The following is a 20454-nucleotide window of genomic DNA, read 5'->3' as shown; positions in this document are numbered from 1 at the left end:
AATTCTTCTCTGTCCTTCCTCTCAGTTCATTTTAGGGGTTCCCTAACAATTACCAACACAAGAAAGCCTCTGGATCTTGCCTTCTCCAGGATTGCACTCCATGAGGTTATTACAACCTGAAGATAATCTCCAGCCTAATGCTGTGCTAGCTGGGAACACCCCTCTGCTTCCTGCAGGTGTCCCGTGGCTCTGTCCTCATTAGGAAGACAGATTTATCCTGTGTCCAAACTGAAATCCACCCTTAATCACAGCTCTTCTGGGCTGCTGCTCTCAGTGCCTCAAGGCTGTCTGGAAGACACAGAGGCACCTCTCTCCTCCCGACAGATGCCCGGGGTTAGTGCTTTGCATGTCCCTCATTTGCTAAACAAAACAGCTCAGAGACCAGGATTTTTTTTCCCCTAACAATAAAGGGAGGAAGGTGTGAAGGGGACTGGGGAAGTACAGGATACAGAGTGGGCTCAAAGAGAGGCAAAAACAATCAGCTCTTTCTTCAGCCACAAAGATTAGTTGAGATTTTGCTTTTTGCTATCTGTTTCCTTGACTGACTGATCAGAATGTTTGTGATGCAAGGGGAGGTGGTGGGAAAGGGCTTGCACCAGAGTGATTGGAACTGAGGAGGATTTGCATGTTTGCAGAGCAAGGCCAGGTGTGTTTGGTGACAGCCATGGCCTAGTCCTGATGGGTGCTGAGCATCCTTAGGTACCCATGGTGTAGATTCAGCAGCTCCAAGGATGAGGGCAGCCCTCTGCCTGCTCTTTGTAGCAGGTCTGCCTGTGGCTGGTGCTGTGCTGGGAGGGAAGAAGGGCAGTGGGGCTCTGCCTTGTTTTTCCTTGGGGCTGCTGGCATCCAGAGGCCTCAAGCAATGCCAGGCCTTGGGCATTAGGTGATCTTAAAGTGGCAGCTCATTACTCAAGAAGAAGAATCTGTAGTCTCTTAGTGGAAAACACTGCAAGTTAATTCCCTGTCCTCCTCCTCCTCCCTTTTGTCACCTCCTGTCTCTCTGGTGCCTTTGCCTGTGGCCCCCCTCCACAGGCTGTGTCTCTGGGAGCGGGTCAGCCTGCATCTCCTGCACTGCTCTGTTCACAGATGTGTTCTCCTGAGCTCTGCAGCATGTCCTGCAGCCATCCCAGCATGTTCCTCCACTCGCTGCCCATCCAGCCAAAGTTGTCCCTGGATCTCCTGGGATGTGCTCCTCAGGCTCCTCACAAACACCAGGCTAAGTGTTAACAACACCAGTTCTCTCCTGGCACTGGCTCCTCCAGGGTAGCTGCTCTTCAGCAATGTCTGGGCTCAGTAACCCTCCCTGGAGTCCTGGGGAAATAGACAGGACTGGGGTGATGTGTGCTGTGTTTGGAGGGAGAAGCCATAGGAGCACGCAGGAGGGAAGATCCCAGTTGTCCATTGAAGGTTATAGCTCCTCTGTACCTTGAAAATCAAGGACAGGAATGAAAATCTAATGGATATAGCAGCTCTTCTTTATGAGGCTCAGAAGAACCAGCTGTCTGGTTTGGTTTTATGAGTGGTCACAGGCACTCTTGCCAATTGATGTGTGCCAGCACTTGGCTCCAAATGGCCAAAATTGGGAAGTTTTACATGCATCAGATCCCTCTGCTGTCCCCAGGGAAGTCTGTGCTGGTTTGGGGCTGGAGAGTTTTGCTCCTGAGCAGTCCAGATTCCTGACACCCTTTTTGAGTATATCTGTTTGCAGATTAGTGGAGAACAAGGGGAATAACAAACACAGTTTGCATTTTGGGCAGTAGTTTTAATAAGCTGAAATGACTTCACTTTGAGCAAGGCTTGTGCACGTGTGATGTTCACAGGTGGCTGTGGGGCTGGGGACCACTTCCATCACAGGTTATGCACCTTCCCCAGAATGGCTCAGGGAAGGACAGCAGGGATTTTCTGGGGGCTTTGGCACTGCCTGTTGGACATTCTGTGTGTCGACTCCTGCTCTGCAGAGCTGGCTCTGGCTCTGTGGGGCTCTGCACCAGTCTGTCTCCAGGATGAAAGTTTCCCTAATGGGAGCCCTTTCCTGCACGTGAATTTTCATCTTAATTCCCACTCAAATTATAAAGAGCAATCCTAGACTCTTTTCTTTCTCCTTTTGCACCCCATCCCCATTGCCTGTGTCCCCAGATTCAGGTATGAACTGTTCTTTAAATAAATGTTTTGAACACGAAATACACTGTGTTAGCCCAGTTACTAAGAAGGAACAGATTTATCAGATAAATCCCAGCAGGCCTGTGCATGTCACTGTCTGGTATAGTGCAATAAAAATATACATTAGAATAAGTATAAATACATATTTACAGTGTACAAGTAAAGCCAGGAGTACAGACTCTGGGTTTGAGCTTCCAGGTACATATTAATGACTTACAGCTTAGGCACAGCATAAAAGGGGCAAGTACAGTTTAGGTTTTAGGAGAGTAACTTGGTATTTACAGCAGTGGAACTGAGGGCAGTTCTGTCCTGGCAATACAGGGATTTTCCACTTAGACCATTTTGTCTTTGCCCATGATGGCAGCTTTCCTTCATAAGCTTTTGGAGTGAAATGGCCACAGCCCATTCCCAGGGTAATTCCCACTGGTGTTGTTGTCCAAGGCCGTGTGTTCAGGGATGCAGTTATGGAGTGAGCCACATGCTGCTACAATGCCCCAATTAACTGAAAACACTTTTCTGTTTTATAATAATGTTATAATAATACTTTGTATTTCCTGTTAAGAACCTGGGGAGCTCCACAAACCTGAGTGAATAGTCCTACGTCACCAGGAGGGATGGAAAAACAAAAGCCCAGTGTGGTGACTTGCCAAAGGTTATAGAGAGAGAATCTGGCAGAGCTTGGAGGGGAACTGGTTCTTTACTTGCTTCAGTGCTTTGCTTCAACCCCTAGACCTGGCAAAAGGAGGAAATACCACTGCTCTCTTTGTATAATATTTGTGAGGTACTTGCATACTCTGCCAACATGTACAGGCTCAGTCACTTCCTCCTTGAGGAGAGTGCCTGGCAAGCAGAACTCTGGCCCTTGACAGTGATATCCAGGGTCACTCCTGCCCATGCAGTGACTCAGGATTGCTCAGGACAGCTCTAAGCTGGCATGTCCAGCGTACAGGGAAATACTGTGGGACATACCAGCCCCAGTTCCAAGAGCAGCCAAACTCTCCCATGGTACCAAGACATGGGGAATGATCAGCTCCTGCCTGGTGCTGTGGTGTGGCTCTTCCTGGAGCCTGCTTGGGATCTCTGCATCGTGCTGTGTCTGAGGAATGTATTTAGAGACCCCTGTTATCTGCTAGGGATAGGAGCTGTTTCTTCAGTATTTTCCTCCCACTCCAAGCTAAAAATACAGCACAGTTAACTTGTCATTTGATCAGAGTAAATGCTCTGCTGAAAGAAATTACTTTAAGGTGTCTGTTGGTAGAATTTATGGCCTGGGCAAGTCTCTGCAGAAGGCCTGTCCAGGTTGAACACAGCTGACTAAATGCAATCTATTTGCATGCCTTGGGCTTATCTTCCCAACCATCAGAGCAGAACATGGTTACAGCACCAGCTTGGCAAAGATTGTTGCTGCCAACAGCCCAGGAGTCCCCTCCTTCCCGCTGGGCATCCTGACAAACTGGATTCTGCTCCTGGTGTAAATCCAGAGTGATAGTGACCTTGGAGGAATTCCTCTGGATTTACACTTGAGCAGGTGATGTCAGATCTGGGTTGGTACCTGTTGCAATCAGAAAGTGAAAGCTCCCACAGGTTTCTTTGGGATGTGCAAGGCCCTGTGGTGCCAAACAGCAAAGCCAATGCATGACTCGGCCATCCTCAGGGGGACATAGGACACCATGGGAGCTTTATAATGTGGATGGAGATGCTGGGGACAGTCTTCTTCCCTGGAGCATGAAGTGGGAGTTCCAGTAAAGACCTGGAGCCACCCCTCACTTGAGGCTGTGCTGGGTCTCCCGGTGCCTCCGCAGATCCACCTTGCGCTGGAAGCCCTTGGCACAGAGCTCGCAGCTGAAGGGTTTGAAGCCGGTGTGTTTGCGGCTGTGGGTGATCAGGTTAGAGCTCTGGCTGAAGGCTTTGCCACACACCTGGCATTTGTGGGGCTTCTCCCCTGCAGGGCACAGAAAATGGTAAAAAAAAAACACTTTAAGAGGTGAAGGAACAGAGAAATGCATTTTAGCAGAGTCAGAGCTGCTTGGGCATCAGCTCTCCTGCGGATGTGTCTGGATTGTGATCCAGCAGCAGAGGATGGGAAGAACCAGGGACAGTCCTCTCCACTTGAGTGACCCATTCCCTGAATCCAGGGCTGGGTACAACCCCAACATGCACCAGAGGCTGGCCAATAACCACCTCCTTGTCAGGCAGATGTGCTTCAGCCTCCTGCTGTCTCACCCCACATGGAATAATGACTTTCCAGTGCCTCTTGGCACTTATCTCCAGTCTAATACCTCTGTGTCTGGGGACTGTGTATGTGCATTGGCATGATGGGCTCTAATTTGCATTTTCCCATTGGAATATTGAGTTTCTCACCTGTGTGGATGTACGTGTGCTTCTTCATGTCTGACTTCTGATGGAAGCGCTTCCCGCAGTACTGGCAGGGATAGGGCCGTGTGTCCGAGTGGATCAGGAGGTGAGTGGAGAGGGTGGAGGAACGTTTGAATGTCTTCCCACACATCTTGCACTCAAAGCTTCTTTCCTGTAGGGGAAGGAAAATCATGGGATGTCTGAGGCTGCAAGACATGTGACAGAGCTTGAAGAGTGATGAGAACTGTAGATTTGATAAGCAAATCTCCTTGGCTCATGGACTGATAATGCTGGGTGCAGCATAAAGGGAGTGCAGGGAGGGTTAATTATGGAAATGGATCCTATCTTGTGATCCAAACTCCTGCTCCCTTTAGCAGGAGGTGAGGCACAGAAGAGTGAGTAGCAATGATCCTCCTTTCCCTTCCAAGGAGTTGTGAAGGGCAGTCTGAGATTTTTGAGACCAAGAGCTCCTGTCCTTGTCACTGCGTGCCACAGGAGAGGCATCACATTTGTAACCTAGGAAGTGTCACTTCCTCTATAATGGATTAAGGAAGAGCTGAGGGCCAGAGCTGCTTCTCTGGAACCACGCCACCCACCTGGGAGTGGATGTTGGTGTGCTGCTCCAGGCTCACAGCGTGCCCAAAGGTTTTGCCACACACTTCACAAGCAAAGGGACGGGTCCCGCTGTGAGACCTTCGGACATGGACCTCCAGTCCATGGGGAGTGGAGAACACCTGCAAAACAAAATCCCAGTGATTCTTCTGACATGAGGTGGCTGCATTTCCACCTCTGTTTTCAATTCCTTCTCTTTATTTAATCCTCCCCTCTGTGAGAACTCTTGTGAGCTGCAGCATTCCCAGTGCTTTGTTCTCCTGACTGCAGGCCACGCTCTGAGCCACACACTTTGGTGTGAGCAAATGAAGAATGGGTTTCATGCTTCATGTGTGCTATGAAAATCCCACCAGGCCCTCCCCATCCCTGAGGTTCTCATCCAACACACACCTTGTTGCACTTGACACAGTGGAAGGTCTCCATGTCTGAGGAGTAATGCAGGCTGTAATCCAGGGGGGGCTCAGTGCTTGGCAGGAGGTGGCTCCCATAGAGGCTCACAGGATGCTCCAGCAGGGAGCTGGAAGACATCTGCTGGTAGCTGTATGGCACATGAAAAGCATCCCAGGAAAAGCTGGCTTTGTAGAAGGTTGGGGTGTTCACAGTGTTAGTGCAGCCCTTGATCTCCAGCCCTGGCATGGCCATCTCTGAGTTTGCAAAGGAGAGGGAGAAGTGAGTGTCACACCATCGCCTGAAGTTGTAAAAAAGTAACCCATCTTGCCTGACCTCGGGAGCTGCAGTTGGCAACTTCTTGATTCAAACCCCAGTTCCCCAGGTAAAGTTCCTGTTGTGACTTTGATTTCAATCTGAGGAAATTTTATGGCAAAGAATGCCATGGAAATGTTATGGCTAAGGGAGAGTTAAGCCCCCTGCTAGCCCTCCTTGATGGGGTGTTTGAACAAGTATCCTGTGGGTACCTGCTGTGACCCATGTAGCACAGAGCTGCATTAAGATGGGGAAGTTCATTCATTGGGAATCACAGCACTATCCTTCATTCTTTCTGGTGTAGACCAGAACTGTAAAGGGAAATACAGAATGCTCCTGATGAGCTCTGCCTGGGGAAAGTTTGACCATTGATGTCAAAATAAGAGCTCTCTTTTACCAAAAATCTGGGCCCAGTTTTAGGAGCTCCGTAACCAGCTCAGCCCTGACCTCTTTTGCAATTTGGGTTTTGGGTAGCAAACCTTGAGCTGAAGGGCCTGGCAGCATCCTGCTCAGGTACTGGACAGGGACACTTTCTTCTTTCAGTTCAGGTGGGTCCTTTTCTTGTTTTGGAACCACACATCCCAGGTCCTGTTTCTTGATGTCCTCTGGTGTCCTGTCTCCTGTGGCTGCAAAGAGCAGTGTCACAGTCATGTCACAGTTATGTCACTCTTGCTGTAACAAGAGGAGTCTGTTCAGGTGAGTTTTGTACTCATGTGTGAACTCCTGCCTGGGCACAGCAGCCCATGCTCAGTTCCCTGAGGAAGTGCAGAGTAATGCCATCAGCATTCAAGATCTGCCCATTGCTGACGAAGGGAAATTCCAAGCAAGATGAGATAGGCAAGGCAGAGGGGCAGGATGAGATGATTGGATCTTGATACCTGATACAGTTAGAGAAAACCAACCCTAGAATTATGCTGTAGGAATAATTTCCCTATTTAAAACCATTTCCGCTTGTGTGGGTAATTAACAATCACTAACTTATTAACCTCCCCAGCCCTCTCCCGAGAAGCTGGGTATTGTTAAGCTGGATTTATGGACAGACAAGGAGGGAAGCAGAGAGGGGAGGCATGTCCTTATGCACTGAGCCTCACCTCCTCCTGCCCACACTCTCATTTATTTCTCCACGCTTGTCTTAGCCCTTAAAGACACCAACCAGCCCTTGATAAACTTCGTAGTAAGAATCTAAAATGGACAGAGGTCCAACACATGTCTCCCTTCTGCTGGAGATGGGACAGATCTGCTGAAAGACCGTATTTATCTGTTGTTAAACCTGCCACTGCACCAAAGACACAACAAATGGCTGAAGGATGATGGCAGGAATGGAAGTTAAAATGTTACCTCCTTTCCTTTTTATCAAACTTATCTCAGGGCTAGACTCTAGTTTGATAGCCAGGGCTAGAACAAAGGGTAAATTGATCCTAAATTTGAATAAATAAAATTTGAATGGTGCCTGAAGGAAGAAGAAACTCCCCTGGCCCTGCCACTGCTTGGATGGCTGTGGAAGAGCAGGAGCTGGAGCAGAGAGAGGACAGCAGGGATGGGCAGAAGTGTGTTGGGTGGTGTTAACACCAGGAAGAGATGGTAACACCTCTAGGTAGAGCAGATGCAGTCCAGAGGGAATGTGGGCAGTGAACACATGAAACTGGAGATGGAGGTGGCAAAGTTGTGAGTTTGTAGAACACTGACAACCCAGTGCCAGCTCTTTTCCCTTAGTGGCCTGAAGTTGGTCATTTTTCCCAAGTGTGACCAACTCCACACAGCATCTTATAGCTCTAATCTCCCCAGGAACCCAGCAGGAAGCAAAGGGAGGATCAGTGTGGATTTGGTGTAGAGAAAGGACACACAGTAAGGGATCAGCTTGCCCTTAGACTGGCATTCCTGTGTAGAAGCCTTTGGATGCTCTTTAGCTCACTCATCCTGCTCCCTTAGCTGCCTACTGGGTTACTGATTTATGCCTGTGTGTTCCTATAAGCCCAGGGGATGGATTGACTCACCAGTGAAGGCAGAGGTGACTGGACTCCACGTGAGCACTGGCAGGTCATCTTCCACACAGCGGTGCTGGTGATAGGTGTGAGCCTTTTTGCTCTTCACCAAAAAGGAACGTGGCATCTTACTTTCTGGGATGACACACAGAAAAACACCAGGTAAACCTCTGTGGCTTGGGGAGTAACTTCCCACTCATTTCAGATTAAGTGTGCTCTGTAAAAACCACACTTCACAATCTACCCCTGGCTGAGGCAAAGGATTACAGAAAAAGAAACAGGGACAGGCTTAACCTGAGTGCTGTGTTACAGACCAAAACCTGGTTGGAAGCCAGGACCTGTGTCTTGTAGTCCTGCTCTGACTACAGGACAGGCTACATCTCTGATCTTCTCCTCCCTGAGAGGACACAGAGGGAACCAAGGGTTAGAGATCCCCACTGGAGAAAGTCTGAGTGTTTCTGCTGTGCCTGGAAGGGCCCAGTCCCAAGCTATGGCCTGGGCTCTACTGTGAAATTATTATATAAACAATAATGATAGAAGCTACATCAGCAATAGGAGAGTGACAGGGAAATCCCTGCAGAATGATGTGTGGAGGGTTTCCCTCTTGCTTGAGTAGTTGGGGTTCTGGCTGACAAACAACAGAGCAGAGCCAGAGCAGGAGGGCTGGCTGAGAAGTCACCTTTTGGACCCAACTCACATATTACAGATCGTTGAAATGGCGGGTTAGGGACAAACATAAAATGCTGAAATTTAATCATACCAAATTCTCCTGCAATGCATGTGTTATCTTTGCTACCCAGAACCCAGCCCGCCCTGTGCCCGCTCCCTGGGGCTGGTAACTGCTCTGCTGGAGGCAGGGTGGCAACAGGGATGATGTTGCGTTCAGGAATAGCAGTTGGTGCCTTATTTGCATGTGTATTTGCATTTTCCTTTGTAATTGTTTGGGATAGAGGCACTAAAAACAAATCTTGGTATATTTCATTTGAAAAGTCAGCATTTAAGTCCTGGCTCTCTGTTGACTGGAAACTGTTATTAAGTTTTGTTCAATCCTGAGAGCAGTTCAGTGGAAGCTTCTTACTTACTAAAGAAAAAAACCCCAAAATCCACAAAGTTTTCTCCTTTTAAGCAGGAATTATATGAAATGTCTGTCCAAGGACAGAGCAGTCCTGGAATCCCAAACAGGCAGGGGTGGAAAGGTCTGTTCCCCAGAGTTGAGAAGCACCTGTGCTACCCCTTCATGCTAAATATAATTGCAGAGCCGAGTGGTGTTTAAAGGTTTGAGGGACATATTTACAGTAGTACCTAAAGCTGTGGAATTCCCACAGCCAGGTCTGCTGGGGACAAGGGAATTGCTGGGGTGCTCCCAGCCCAGCTGCCTTTCAATATGCTGCTGTCCTTTTAAATCTGGTCCAGGATTCCCACTGTTCCAGCTATGATTTCAGGGATAACTCTTTTTGGTTCTAACCATTTTTACTTCTGAAATGACTCACCTATTTTTCTTCATCTTTTTCCAAGAAATTTACGTGTAGCTTGAGATGAATAATAGAAAGCTGAGGCCAAGTGCAGACTTTTAATTTAATTTTAGAAAAAGGACAGAACAGCACTGAGGATGAACCATAAGCAGGCCCTTGAGGCAAGGGGCACTGAAGTATGTGGCTGCTTTTTGCTCTCCTGGAACTCTCTAATGAGGCTCATTCAAAGAGCTGTAAAGAATCCCTGCCCAGTGCAAAGCTGCAGGCACAGAAATAGCTGCAGCTCAGTGCAAACCCAGGGCTGTTCTGCAGTGGGTTATAACCCTTCAGCTCAGCCTGTGTCCCTCCCATTCCAGCAGCACTGCTGACCTCTTGGTCAGTCCCAGCTGAGCTACCCCTGCACTCACCCAACACCACATTATAGACCTGTCCCAAGTTAAAGTGCTGCCTCGAACCCTTTAGACCTGGAATTTCCATTCCTGTCACAGAGATTTCCCCATGTGGTGGGGCAGCACCCTGTCCACAATGGGGGGGTATCCACACCAGGAAGCTTCAGATATCGGATTTCTCTGCCTGAATTAACCAGCTCATTCCCCTGGGCTTCCTCCACAGTGGAAGAAGAGGATCTGGCAGTGGGTGAGAGGCTGCATCCAGCTGTGCCTGCATCCAGCTGTGCCTGCTGGAACAGCCACTCTCCCTGCCCTCAGGCCAGAGAATCCTGGAGAATCCTGTGGCAGCAGCTGGGCAGCACAGCCAGGTATAAATCAGAGGACTGGAGATGGGTGGCTTAAGCGATCCAGCAAAGTTTTACGGCAGTGCCCATATGCCAGGTGCAGACAGCACTAAGTACAGCCCCTCTTTTCTAGTGAAGAAAAAGAATCTTTCTGGATGTGTTTGCCCCAGCTTGTGTAAAAGTCAAATTTGGTCCAGTATCCTGACTGCTGATAAGGGCCATGACTGAGCACAACCATCTTCAATGGACTGAACGTTGTAAAAGGAAGTCACCTTCCCCCACCCCATTTTACAGAAAAAAAAAGGAACTGGGAGCCCAAAGCAGAGTTAATTAACAACTGCACTGGACTGGCTTTGTGATTCACACAACCAGGCTAGAGGAAAGCTACAAGCAGAGATTGTGGGAGGAAAAAGGACTGTTTTCCCTCGAAACTCCAGATTATCTGTAGCAAGAGATCAGCTGCTCCTAGTGGCTCACTGTATTTCCCAGGAAAAGCAGTGCTGTGGACAATGGACCCCGCACCCTGCTATGTCTTAGAGTTATTGAAGCTTCTGACAGAATTTAGCTTCGATCTTTTGCTGAAAATTAAACTTTCGTTTTTTGGAGTCTGTTCATTTCAGCCCCTGTGGCAGCAGTTTCTACCTGGACTGGTAAGTGCACAAGGGAATTTATTGCTGGGGTAGGAATGCCCATCCAAAATGGAAGTGTTCTGACATTTTTATTAATTCAATATAGGACATAAAACCAGTAGGTGGCTAGAATTGACATTCATATTAGCCTGCCATTCATGCAGCTGTATAATAATGTTATAATGTGCCCTGAGGAAAAGACAGCAGGAGCCAAAGGGAAAAAAGCAGCTTCACTATTTTGGGTACCTCACCTGAAGCACCTTAGAAGACTTTATTTTACCAGTTATAAATTCCCCAGTCAGATCTGAAAGCAGATCCAGCATTTGTGTGTTCAAACTCTGAGTTCCTTCACCCTCAGGTATCCTTTTGGATGATTTTGCAGAGTATCCCAGGTAAAAATCTAACAGGTCACTGAAACATCGCAAATGGGTTTGGTTTTTAGTTTAGGGGTGGCTTCTGACCCAAGATCCTCATTTTACTGAATCCCATGTTCCTCTTGCAGCCCTAACTCTCACTTCACTACAGCTCTCAGTGACCAAACCCACAGGACTGGTCCTTTGATGTAATTTAGAGGAAATTCATACTCTCGGTGAATTAGGTTTGTAGGATTGTGCCACAATGACCCCAATTTGCAGTGAAAGCTCCATTCTAAAGCTGACTTACATTTTTCTCTAATTCAGGTAATTCTGTTTTCAGATTTCCAAGGTTAATTGTATAGACTAAATGCTTTTTCTTACTACACTCAGGGAAACATTAAATTTTAACTGGCATTACAAGGCTAGAACTCACTAGTAGTACATTACACCACATTTTCAGATAAGTTGATGAGCATACAAAATTTTAGGCTAAAAAGGGCTTTTTCCTTTCCATTACTTCATTTATATTATTTATATTTATATCTTAATATTGCCATTTTCCTGCTTTGTTTTTTCTGCTTTTTTTCTGGAAAAAGTGAAGCTTCCAAAAGTACAGAATAGTTTGTCTTTCAAAAGACTGCATTTTCGAAGAAAAAAAGCACAAAGTAGAACAAGAAATTTAAGAGATTAAATGAAATAAAATGAAATAAAATGAAATAAAATGAAATGAAATAAAATGAAATAAAATGAAATAATAAAATAAAATAAAATAAAATAAAATAAAATAAAATAAAATAAAATAAAATAAAATAAAATAAAATAAAATAAAATAAAATAAAATAAAATAAAATATTTTATGGACTCTTGACTCTTTAAACATAAGGTCAAATTTAAAAGATATTCACCTCTTTACAACAAAATTAATCATTTTTCCACTAGTCCCCCTAGCATAATTGAATGGACTTAGGGCAAGAAATTTAAATGGGACTTTTTTATTGGAAAAATGAACAAGAGATTTTTAATTCTTGTGGTAAGAATTGGATAAATGGATTATGGCAGGGGCAGAAAATTATGGTGGAAATTTTGACCAAGAAGTTGAACAGAAATAGCTGCAACACCCAGAAAAAAAATATTTAGACTGTAATTGCAGCACTTGTTCTCTAGAAAGCTCCCATAGCTCCATGTGGTGTTGGGAATGCTACTGGCTTTAGGAAACTTTGCCTTAGGCTTCCATGCATGGAATTATACAGTGCAATCCACCAAATTCCAGATCTCCTTAATGTACAGATGCAATTTCAATGTGAACTTGCAAATCATTAATGTATTGAATCAATCTTGTGATATGAGAAGCGCCCATAAATAGCTAATTCCATATGCTAAAATTTGTTAGATTCATCAGCCCATATTTAAAAAGGGTGGAAAAATAATAAAAGACGGATTCGAAGCAAAAATCCTGGGAATGGGAGAGGAATTGTCATCTACATAAACTGGAGCAGGTGATGGCAGCAGAGGTGTGCTGCTCTCTGAATGTAAAGATCTGGCCCTATAAAAGAGCAATTAAAAGGAAAAACACAGTTTGCCCCCTCCTCAATGGCGAAGTAAAAAACTCCACAGCTCCTGCTGATGGAGCTGGCTGGGACACAGGTACCTGGGACCATTGTCACTTCTCTTATATTTTGTTCTATTACCATTTTCACATGTGAAAGTGAAGTACATGGCATATAATTTCAAAAGATTCAATTCAAATGAGTCAGGTGAACTATTACCATAAAGGAGTCCTCAGGACAAGTGGCTTAGGCAGTGGAATATGTTACATATTTGCAGACACAAGCAAAGAAGAAGAATGAATAAAGCTTAGAAAAACAGATCAGAAAAATGAGAAAACCAATGCAATTAAAAGTGTTTAAAAGAATAAATCAATCACCTGTTTGAGGGACTTTGCTTTACTGGATTTGCCTTGAAATCTCCCCAGACAAGCAAAACGTCGTCTTCTCTTGGGACTCTTCTTCCACTTTTTCACTTGGTTGCAGTCTGCTGAAATAGATACTTCTCCTTTTTTCTCTCTGTTTTTTTTTTTTCCTGTTCCCCTCCCTGATTTTTCAATCAGATTATTTGTGTCAAAATCTGGCGGTGAAGAAACAGCCAATAAGAGACAGAGCCCAGAAGGTATTTGCTTATCAAAACTTCCCAGGACTTTGACAACTTGAAGAGAATTCACGATGCCCAGCTCGAAGCCCTGGGGGCAGCACCCTTCACTTTTGGGTGCAGCTTTGCCTTCTGCAGGAATACTCTGTCATATTGACAAAAAGCATGACACAGGAAATAATGTACTGAGCAGGCATTTGTTATTTTGTATTTTCCTTAAGGAAAAAAAAAAAAAAAAAAGAAAAGAAAATTAAATAAAAGCCCTTAAGAAACCTGTAATTTTACACACATTCATCCCCGCATCATATCTCTTACAAACAGACACACCATCTGTCTAACACACATACACACACACATACTCGGGGCTCATAAACAAAACCATCGAGCACATATGCACAGAATTATTTTATTCCAGAATGGATCTTTTATCTTTCCAATTTCCAAGGAAAAAGGAATAAATACTTGCACGGTATAACCCAAGAAGATGCGTGTTAATCACCCTTCATTTTCCCAGGCATATGTGTGTGCAATCCACACATATTTAAGGCATTGCTCTATCTATATACAGCTGTATATAGGGTATAAATATAGATTTAAGAAAGCTCATTAAGCAAGCTCATTAACAACAGCTTTGCTAAAAGCTCTTCAAGAGCAATAATAAAAATTTGCACTTCTATCACTTGCTTTCAAAAAAGGTTTGAGAATGGCTTTGCAAATGTGAAATAATTGAGTGTCAAAGTAATGACCCAGTGGAAGGTGGGAGGATGGAGCAGGGGCAGAGTGACTGTCCCCAGGTTGTTCTCTAGCACAGGTGGGAACAGGAGCTGGAGAGCAGGTTTTTCTTTTAGAATCCTTGGACATCACTCTTATTTGGAGACAAACTAGGAGAGCTGAAATCCCCAAATACTTGGGAGAGAGAGAAAGGGAGTAATTCCTTGATTCCACCTATTCTCTAGTTATCCCAACCCTCCTGGCTGTGCAGGTGCACTGTGGCATGAGCTGTGTGTGCCCTCAGTTGTCCTCTCCTGTGCTCACAGCTCTCTGTGCATGGTGGAACTGAGAGTGCAGGGATGCCTTCCATGGAATTTATCATTCCAGAGGTAAAGAAGTGTACAGCAGCTGTTGTGTGCTGAGTACCGGACTGCCACCAACAGGAAAATTCCTCAGGAGACCGAGTTTTCCAGCTCCCTGTGAGCTTCCAAATGCATTTCACTGTTTCCTACAGCTGCATGTCTCTTCTGTGTCCCTTTTCCTGCTGCAGCTCAGGGTGGGGAACACCAGGAAGGAACAACCTTTGTTCTGCTGGGCCCAGCGGGAGGCTGGAGCTTCCCTGAGGGAGCAGATGTGGGCCAGGGACACTCGGGGCCGAGAGCAGAGGGATTCTGGTCCTGGCCACGGCAGGACCTGCTGTTCCCAATGCTGTGCCAGGACAGGCACAAGTGCCAGCTGTGGCATTGCCCCATGGCACCAGCTGAGCTGTGCAATGGGGTTGATGCAACTCAGAGATAAGAGCGTGGATTTCACCCACATTGAGAAAGATTCAGATTTTGATCTTAACCCATCTGTCATTTACTGAGCATAATTAATTCTTGTTGTTTATAGAAGCGAACAATCCCTTTTCCTGCTCCCTCCTCCCCTCCATATTTATCTAGCCGGGTTTTGCATGAAAGAAACGTTCCCAAGGCATTGTGTTTGAAGCTGATTTGCATTCTCTTAAACACAGGCATTTGAGGGATTACATTTCCCGCTACAAAAACAAGCATTGTAACAGAAACCCAACATGCACATTGCAGCTTCAGGGTTTCATATGAAGACAGTTACAGGAGTTAAACAAAATAGGAAAATGACAAGCTGCTGAAAAGGACTGAGATGTTATTTTATGAAACATTGGAGCTAGCTTCTGCCAGCATCTCTTGAGCACAGACCTCCCGTTGATACAAAGTGCAAATGGCAGCAGAATGTGGCCAGGAGGACTGGGCACAGCCCTGTGCAAAAGGAGGATGTCAGTAACAGCTGGATCAGCTTATGGTAGCCACGAGCTCACAAGGCCCAGATGTAAGTGCTGACCCCTGACCTAACAGCACAGGAACTCTCATTCAGGACCAATGTCACCACACTGCAAAGCCTGGAGGGACATAGGGACACTGCTGTGGTTTCTTCAGCTCCCACCCCTTCCTTCTGTCTTTATTTCAGGGATTCCTGTGGAGCAAAAAGCTGCAGGATGGAAGATCAGTCAGCTTGGCTTGTTGTGTTTTACTCTTCCCTGGATTTCTGTCTATAGCTTTTGTTCATCTCTCCACTGAAATCACCATCAAAAGGTGACTTACACAAGCTGACTTATAAACCCAGAGAGCTGGAAGTGCATTTGGGGCTGGAAGAACCTTTGAGCTGACCCCGTGTGGTCATTCTTATTTTATGTTATTCCTGTTGATATCACTTTCCCCATTCTCTCTTATTCAGGCTCAGCACGAAGGGAGAGCCACACAGAGCTTATCTGGGTTCCCAGAGACTTGTCCTGGCCCTGACCCACACAGGCCACCGGGAACTTAGAGAGCCCTGCTTGCACACAAGGACAGTTTAATTTTGTGTGCTGCTGTGAGTGGTTATTATGTGTCACATGCTCCAGTGTGTCCGAAGTAAATAGATTTTTAAATGTTCAGCTCAGTAATAATAAACAGGTTAATTACAGCATAACACGTCCCTTTTAGTGCAGTTGTTTCTCCTTTCAAATCCAGCAGCAAACCCCTGCTATAGCATCCATGTTTTCTTTGTCAATTTGACTGTTACAGCAATTAAGTCCCAGTAAAATAACACTACTAATTGCTTCCAGCTCTTTTCTGAAGCTCATCTTAATTTCCACTCTTTTCTGTGGCAGATTAAACAAACATGTCTTCTGCACACAAGTAAAAAAAATTACCATCACTTTGTCCAGACCATAATAAATATTAATTGCCAGGCACAAGGCAGGACTAGATTAAAAATATGCTGGCTCCAAGCAACTCTTATCTCATCATGAGTCAGGATGACCCATAGCAGGTGCAGCGGGAAGGAACACAAGAAGAAGAAACACAAAAACCGCTGCAGAAGTTAAAAATCAACTGATGCCTCTCAGATGGGGCTCTATTCTGTTTTTCTTCCTTTGGACCTCATTTCCACTTTGCAAATTTAATGCCTGTGATTCCTGCTGGGATCTGGGGACAATTAATGCGCTCCAGAGTCAGATCGAGCACCCTCGCTGTGTCCCTTGCGGAGCTGCTACTCCTTGGAAAAGGAAAAACACGGAGATCCCACCAGCCTGGAGGCTGAAATGTTGAGTTTTAAACCTGTTGTACGTGGCACACGAAACCGAAGGTTGGAAATCCTTCCCTGCGGTGATTTTCTTTCTCCCCTCCTACCCTGCATTTTCCATAGGGAAAGATTGACCTTTATCTGCAAGGATAGGATGTGTCATATGGCTGCTGCATTCTAGGAGGGGAAAAAAGAAAACAAAAACAAAGACAGAATCTTTGTCCACGGTTTGGATGAGTAAGTCCTCAGGGATCCAAAAACGGGAGAAGGAAACAAGCTTTGCACGCTCATCAATTAAAATCAATGAAACTTGGGGCGCGTGCCCGGGGCTTCTGTCCGGGAGCCACCAGAGCCGTGTCCCGTCAGCACCGCCCCGCACACAGCGGCACCTCCGAGACACTTTTTTACTCCCTTTGAACAAATCCCCGCACTTTGAACGGGACACCCAAGTGGAAGCGCGGAGAGCGAGGAGAAATGAACCCCCATCCACGGCCGCCGCGTCCCCTCAGGGCCGGGCCTTGTTTACCGCCCGCGCGCGGCCCCGCCCCTCGCATCACGCGACCGCCGCTCGCCGCAGCGCTGCCCCCGCCGAGATCCCTCCGCTGTGGGACTCCGCGGGGGCGCGGCGGTTGCGGGCTCGCCCCTCGTTCATCCTCCGAGGTGGGAATGTCCCGTGAGGCGGGAGAAGCGAGCGAGGCGGGGAGGGACCGGGAGAGACGCCGGGAAGCCCGCGGAAAACGAGGCGGTGAGACAGGACTAGGTTGTGCGGCGGAGGGATCTGAGGGGCGAAGCGCTGTGATGGGAGGGGGAGGCAGGGCCAAGATGGCGGCGCCCTGTGGGCCGGAGGAGCCCGGAGTGGTAAACAGCTGAGGGGAGGAGAGGGAGAGGTGAGTGTGCCGGGCCGCCTCCCGCTGCCACCGCCGCGGCGACACCGGGGACAGCCGTGGGGACGGAGAGGAGGAGGCAAAGCAGATAGATGAGCGGGGAAGCAGGGAGAAAGGGTTGGGGGAGGAGGCGGTAGGAGAAAGGGAAGGGGTCGAGGCGATGGGGAAGGAGGGGGGGGTGATGTTCTCCCTCCGTCCCCTTTCCTGCCTCCCTCTGTCCCCTTTCCTTTTTTCCAGACAAACTTGCTCTGGAGCGCTGCCCGGGGGGCTCGGGGCGCTGCTCCCCCCAGCAGGGTCCCCCTACCAGCCAAAGCGCCCTTTTAGTTCTGAGCTTTTTATCCAAAAAGGCTCAGCACCCCCATTGCAAAGGCTGTGGCGATTTCCAGGTTTCCCCCGCCTTGGTTACTTGCTGACGAGGTTCCCTTGTCCGGGGTAGAGCATTAAATAAAGCAGTCAAAGACTTGTTAAAGTCTGTCCCCTCGGTGAGGAAGGCTTTTCTCATTTCCTTGCTTCTGGGTAGGTAATGTGAAGTCAGGATGTTGTTTACTTCTACAATAAAACATTTTGCTTCCTGTTATCACAAAGAACTTGGAAGGCTGCAGTTCTGAAGTTTTCACCCTTTGTTTGCTATGGATGCAGCCTCTGTCATTGTTTTATCAGTTTAGGCAGAGCTTCTTTCCTTGCTGTTCGGGGTTGGGGTTTTTTTAATGAATCTTTTACAAGGCAATGAATGAAAGGAAGAACGTGCCTTAAAGGAATGTATGATTCAAAACCCCTGGAAATGACCCAGAAACCGGGATCAGGTTTTGTGTGCAGAACTCTTTCCAGAACTACTGTTTCCAGAGAACCTTCCAGTGGGTGCTAATACAGGTTTTCATTCTTTTCGTGGTCTGAGCCTGCAGTTTCCTGACATTACCTTCTGGGGATAGTTGTTGGAAATCCATCAGAATCAAAGCACTACTGAAGTTATCCCATTAGCTGAAAAAAATTCCTCTTCAATTTACATGTATGAAAAACTAGAAAGTAAATCTTTGAAAACTCTGGAAGTGTTAATAATCAGTGCAGACCTTGGGAATCTATCTATCTGCTGTTGTCTTTGCTGAGCAGCAGTCAGGTACTCCACTTAGCAGAAACAGCTACACCACACTGAAGTTTAAAATAAAATCAGGGGCTTAACATCCTTTACTCAGTGAAAACCCTTCTGCTTTGTTTTTGTTTGTTCATTTGTTCTGGTTTTTTAGCAGCCCAGTTCACCCAGGACTACATTTGTGGGGAATTACATGGACTTACAATGATGAAAAGGTGTCAGAATACCTAATGTGTCATGAGATAAGATTTAATTGAAATTATTTTATCTCTGGCTGTGTTTAATCCTGACACCTTAACTCTTTGTTACCTTTATGGTGACTAAAAAAGTCACATTATTAATGGATTCCCATGTGAGATACGCTGGCCGACTGCAGTTGTTTTGGTGTTTGGACAAATATTTGTCTTCAGTAACTATTTGTAGTTTAAAATGAATGCTGGCTCTATTTGCAGCTGGACTGCTGGGATGTTGACTTGTCCTGATTCCTGAAATTCTTCCAACTGCCAGGCACCTTCTTGTCAGCCCTGACAGGAGCTGGGGATGTGATTCAGCCTCTGTGCAAACTGTAACACATGCATGGTGCACACACATAAATATATATTGGGAAAAGATACCTTTTCATTTATTAGGAATAAATCCTTTGTTGTGAGGGTGCTGAGGCCCTGGCCCAGGGTGCCCAGAACAGCTGTGGCTGCCCCTGGATCCCAAGCCAGGTTGGATGGGGCTTGGAGCAACCTGGGATAGTGGAAGGTGTCCCTGTCATGGCAGGGAGTGGAACTTGATGGTCTTTAAGGTCCTTTCCAACCCAAACAATTCTGGAATTTTTCAATAATAAGCAAATAAAATAATCAAAGAGCTTTGCCGTGGTGGAAGCAGAGGAAGGAGGGCACCAGATTTTGTGGCAAGTTGCAGACAGGTGTGTATTTAAGAAAGAATGTTACAGATTAATGTCTGGTATTATATGTTCATGTAGTTTAATAAACATACTGAGGACAAGTAATGATGTTTCCTTTCTTAGCATAAGCATTTCTTTGAGTAGCACATTAAGATCCAGAGTAAAGTTCTTACTGTGGTGAATTGCTGTCCCTTTCCTGGGCATTATTCATGTTTTCTTTTTACTTTACAGTTGCACATAATTTGCTATTGTTCTGTGTAGTGCTGGGTTTAATTCTTGGAGCAGTTAAAATGCCTTGATGGGTACATTAGATAGGTTGCAGTGGTTTCAAGGTTTACTGAATTGCTGCCTAACTCTATGAATATTTTAAAAGATTCCTCTTGGGGGCAAAAAAAAGTGCTGCAAAGATTTAGGAGTTTCACTCCTTGTGTTAGTGCCAAGTTTAGAGCTCTCTGAGTTTGTAGTTAAAAAGATTCCATAGTTGGACTGACTTTCTGTGTGTAGTATTAATTAAATTGTTCTAGAAAGCCAGAGCTTGTTCTTATTTATTTATTTGCTATTAATATATGCAGTTGTGTATAAGAAATTGCAATAATTCTCTGACTCTCTTTAGTAGCTGGCTGGTTAGCCTTGCTTCTGCCAGAGGAGCCTTTCCATGTTTGGGCTTTTTATGACGTTGATTGTTTTTAAACAATTTTCCCTCTGACAGAAATGGGATGAGTAGCAATTAGCAATAGTGTATTAGCACAGCAGAGTCCAGAGACTCTTAAATGTTGCTGAATATGATTTTCTCTTTGTTTGGGCTTGTTGGGGTTTTTGTGATATTCCTGTTCCCACATCTGTTAAGCACCAGTAACAAAGCACAGGAGAATGTGTATAATATCAAGTTGTAACTATAAATAATGATCTTGTTTAGTTATGGTATCTTGTACAGATCTTAATACAAGCAGGAAAATATTTACTACTAGAAGAAGCTAGACACCTTCATTCTTTAAAGATGAGTAAATAAATTAATTGTTTTGCTAGTTGTAGTGATCAGTTTGAAATGAGGTTAGAGTGTTTAGAGTTATTTCTGGGTGGTGAAAACAGGAATTATCACCTGCTTGCTTTTGTATGCCACCAGTGGTTTTTCTCCCTGCTGGAACTTTTCATTC

At 45.9% G+C, this 20454-nt stretch overlaps 2 protein-coding genes across 42 annotated transcripts in view; one reads left to right on the top strand and one right to left on the bottom strand.

The window, feature by feature from the left end:
* TSC1 (TSC complex subunit 1) overlaps window positions 1–20454 on the top strand; it is a 53009-nt gene that overhangs the window by 9651 nt on the left and 22904 nt on the right. For 8 of the 41 annotated variants that reach the window (XM_086858273.1, XM_086858272.1, XM_086858267.1 and 5 more), the window contains exon 1: window positions 17217–17321. The exons of 2 other annotated variants lie outside the window; for them this stretch is intronic. The gene's annotated coding sequence lies outside the window, so the exon portion shown is untranslated. Of the gene's footprint in view, window positions 1–16933; window positions 17398–20454 lie in introns of those variants that run through there. 31 more of the 41 variants (XM_086858248.1, XM_086858269.1, XM_086858266.1 and 28 more) reach the window with 15 other exon arrangements.
* Window positions 1742–16958, bottom strand: GFI1B (growth factor independent 1B transcriptional repressor). The gene is made up of 7 exons (XM_023938252.2): window positions 12926–16958; window positions 7824–7946; window positions 6309–6455; window positions 5518–5771; window positions 5112–5249; window positions 4522–4687; window positions 1742–4102 (listed from the first exon to the last, which is right to left on the bottom strand). The coding sequence occupies exons 2-7, from the start codon at window positions 7936–7938 to the stop codon at window positions 3924–3926; spliced, it is 999 nt and encodes a 332-aa protein (XP_023794020.1). The 5' UTR covers window positions 7939–7946; window positions 12926–16958; the 3' UTR covers window positions 1742–3923.

The sequence above is a fragment of the Cyanistes caeruleus genome, chromosome 20 (genome assembly GCF_971803275.1).
Source record: "Cyanistes caeruleus chromosome 20, bCyaCae1.hap1.1, whole genome shotgun sequence".
Classification (NCBI taxonomy): Eukaryota; Metazoa; Chordata; class Aves; order Passeriformes; family Paridae; genus Cyanistes; species Cyanistes caeruleus.
This window is presented reverse-complemented; position numbering and strand designations above follow the sequence as displayed.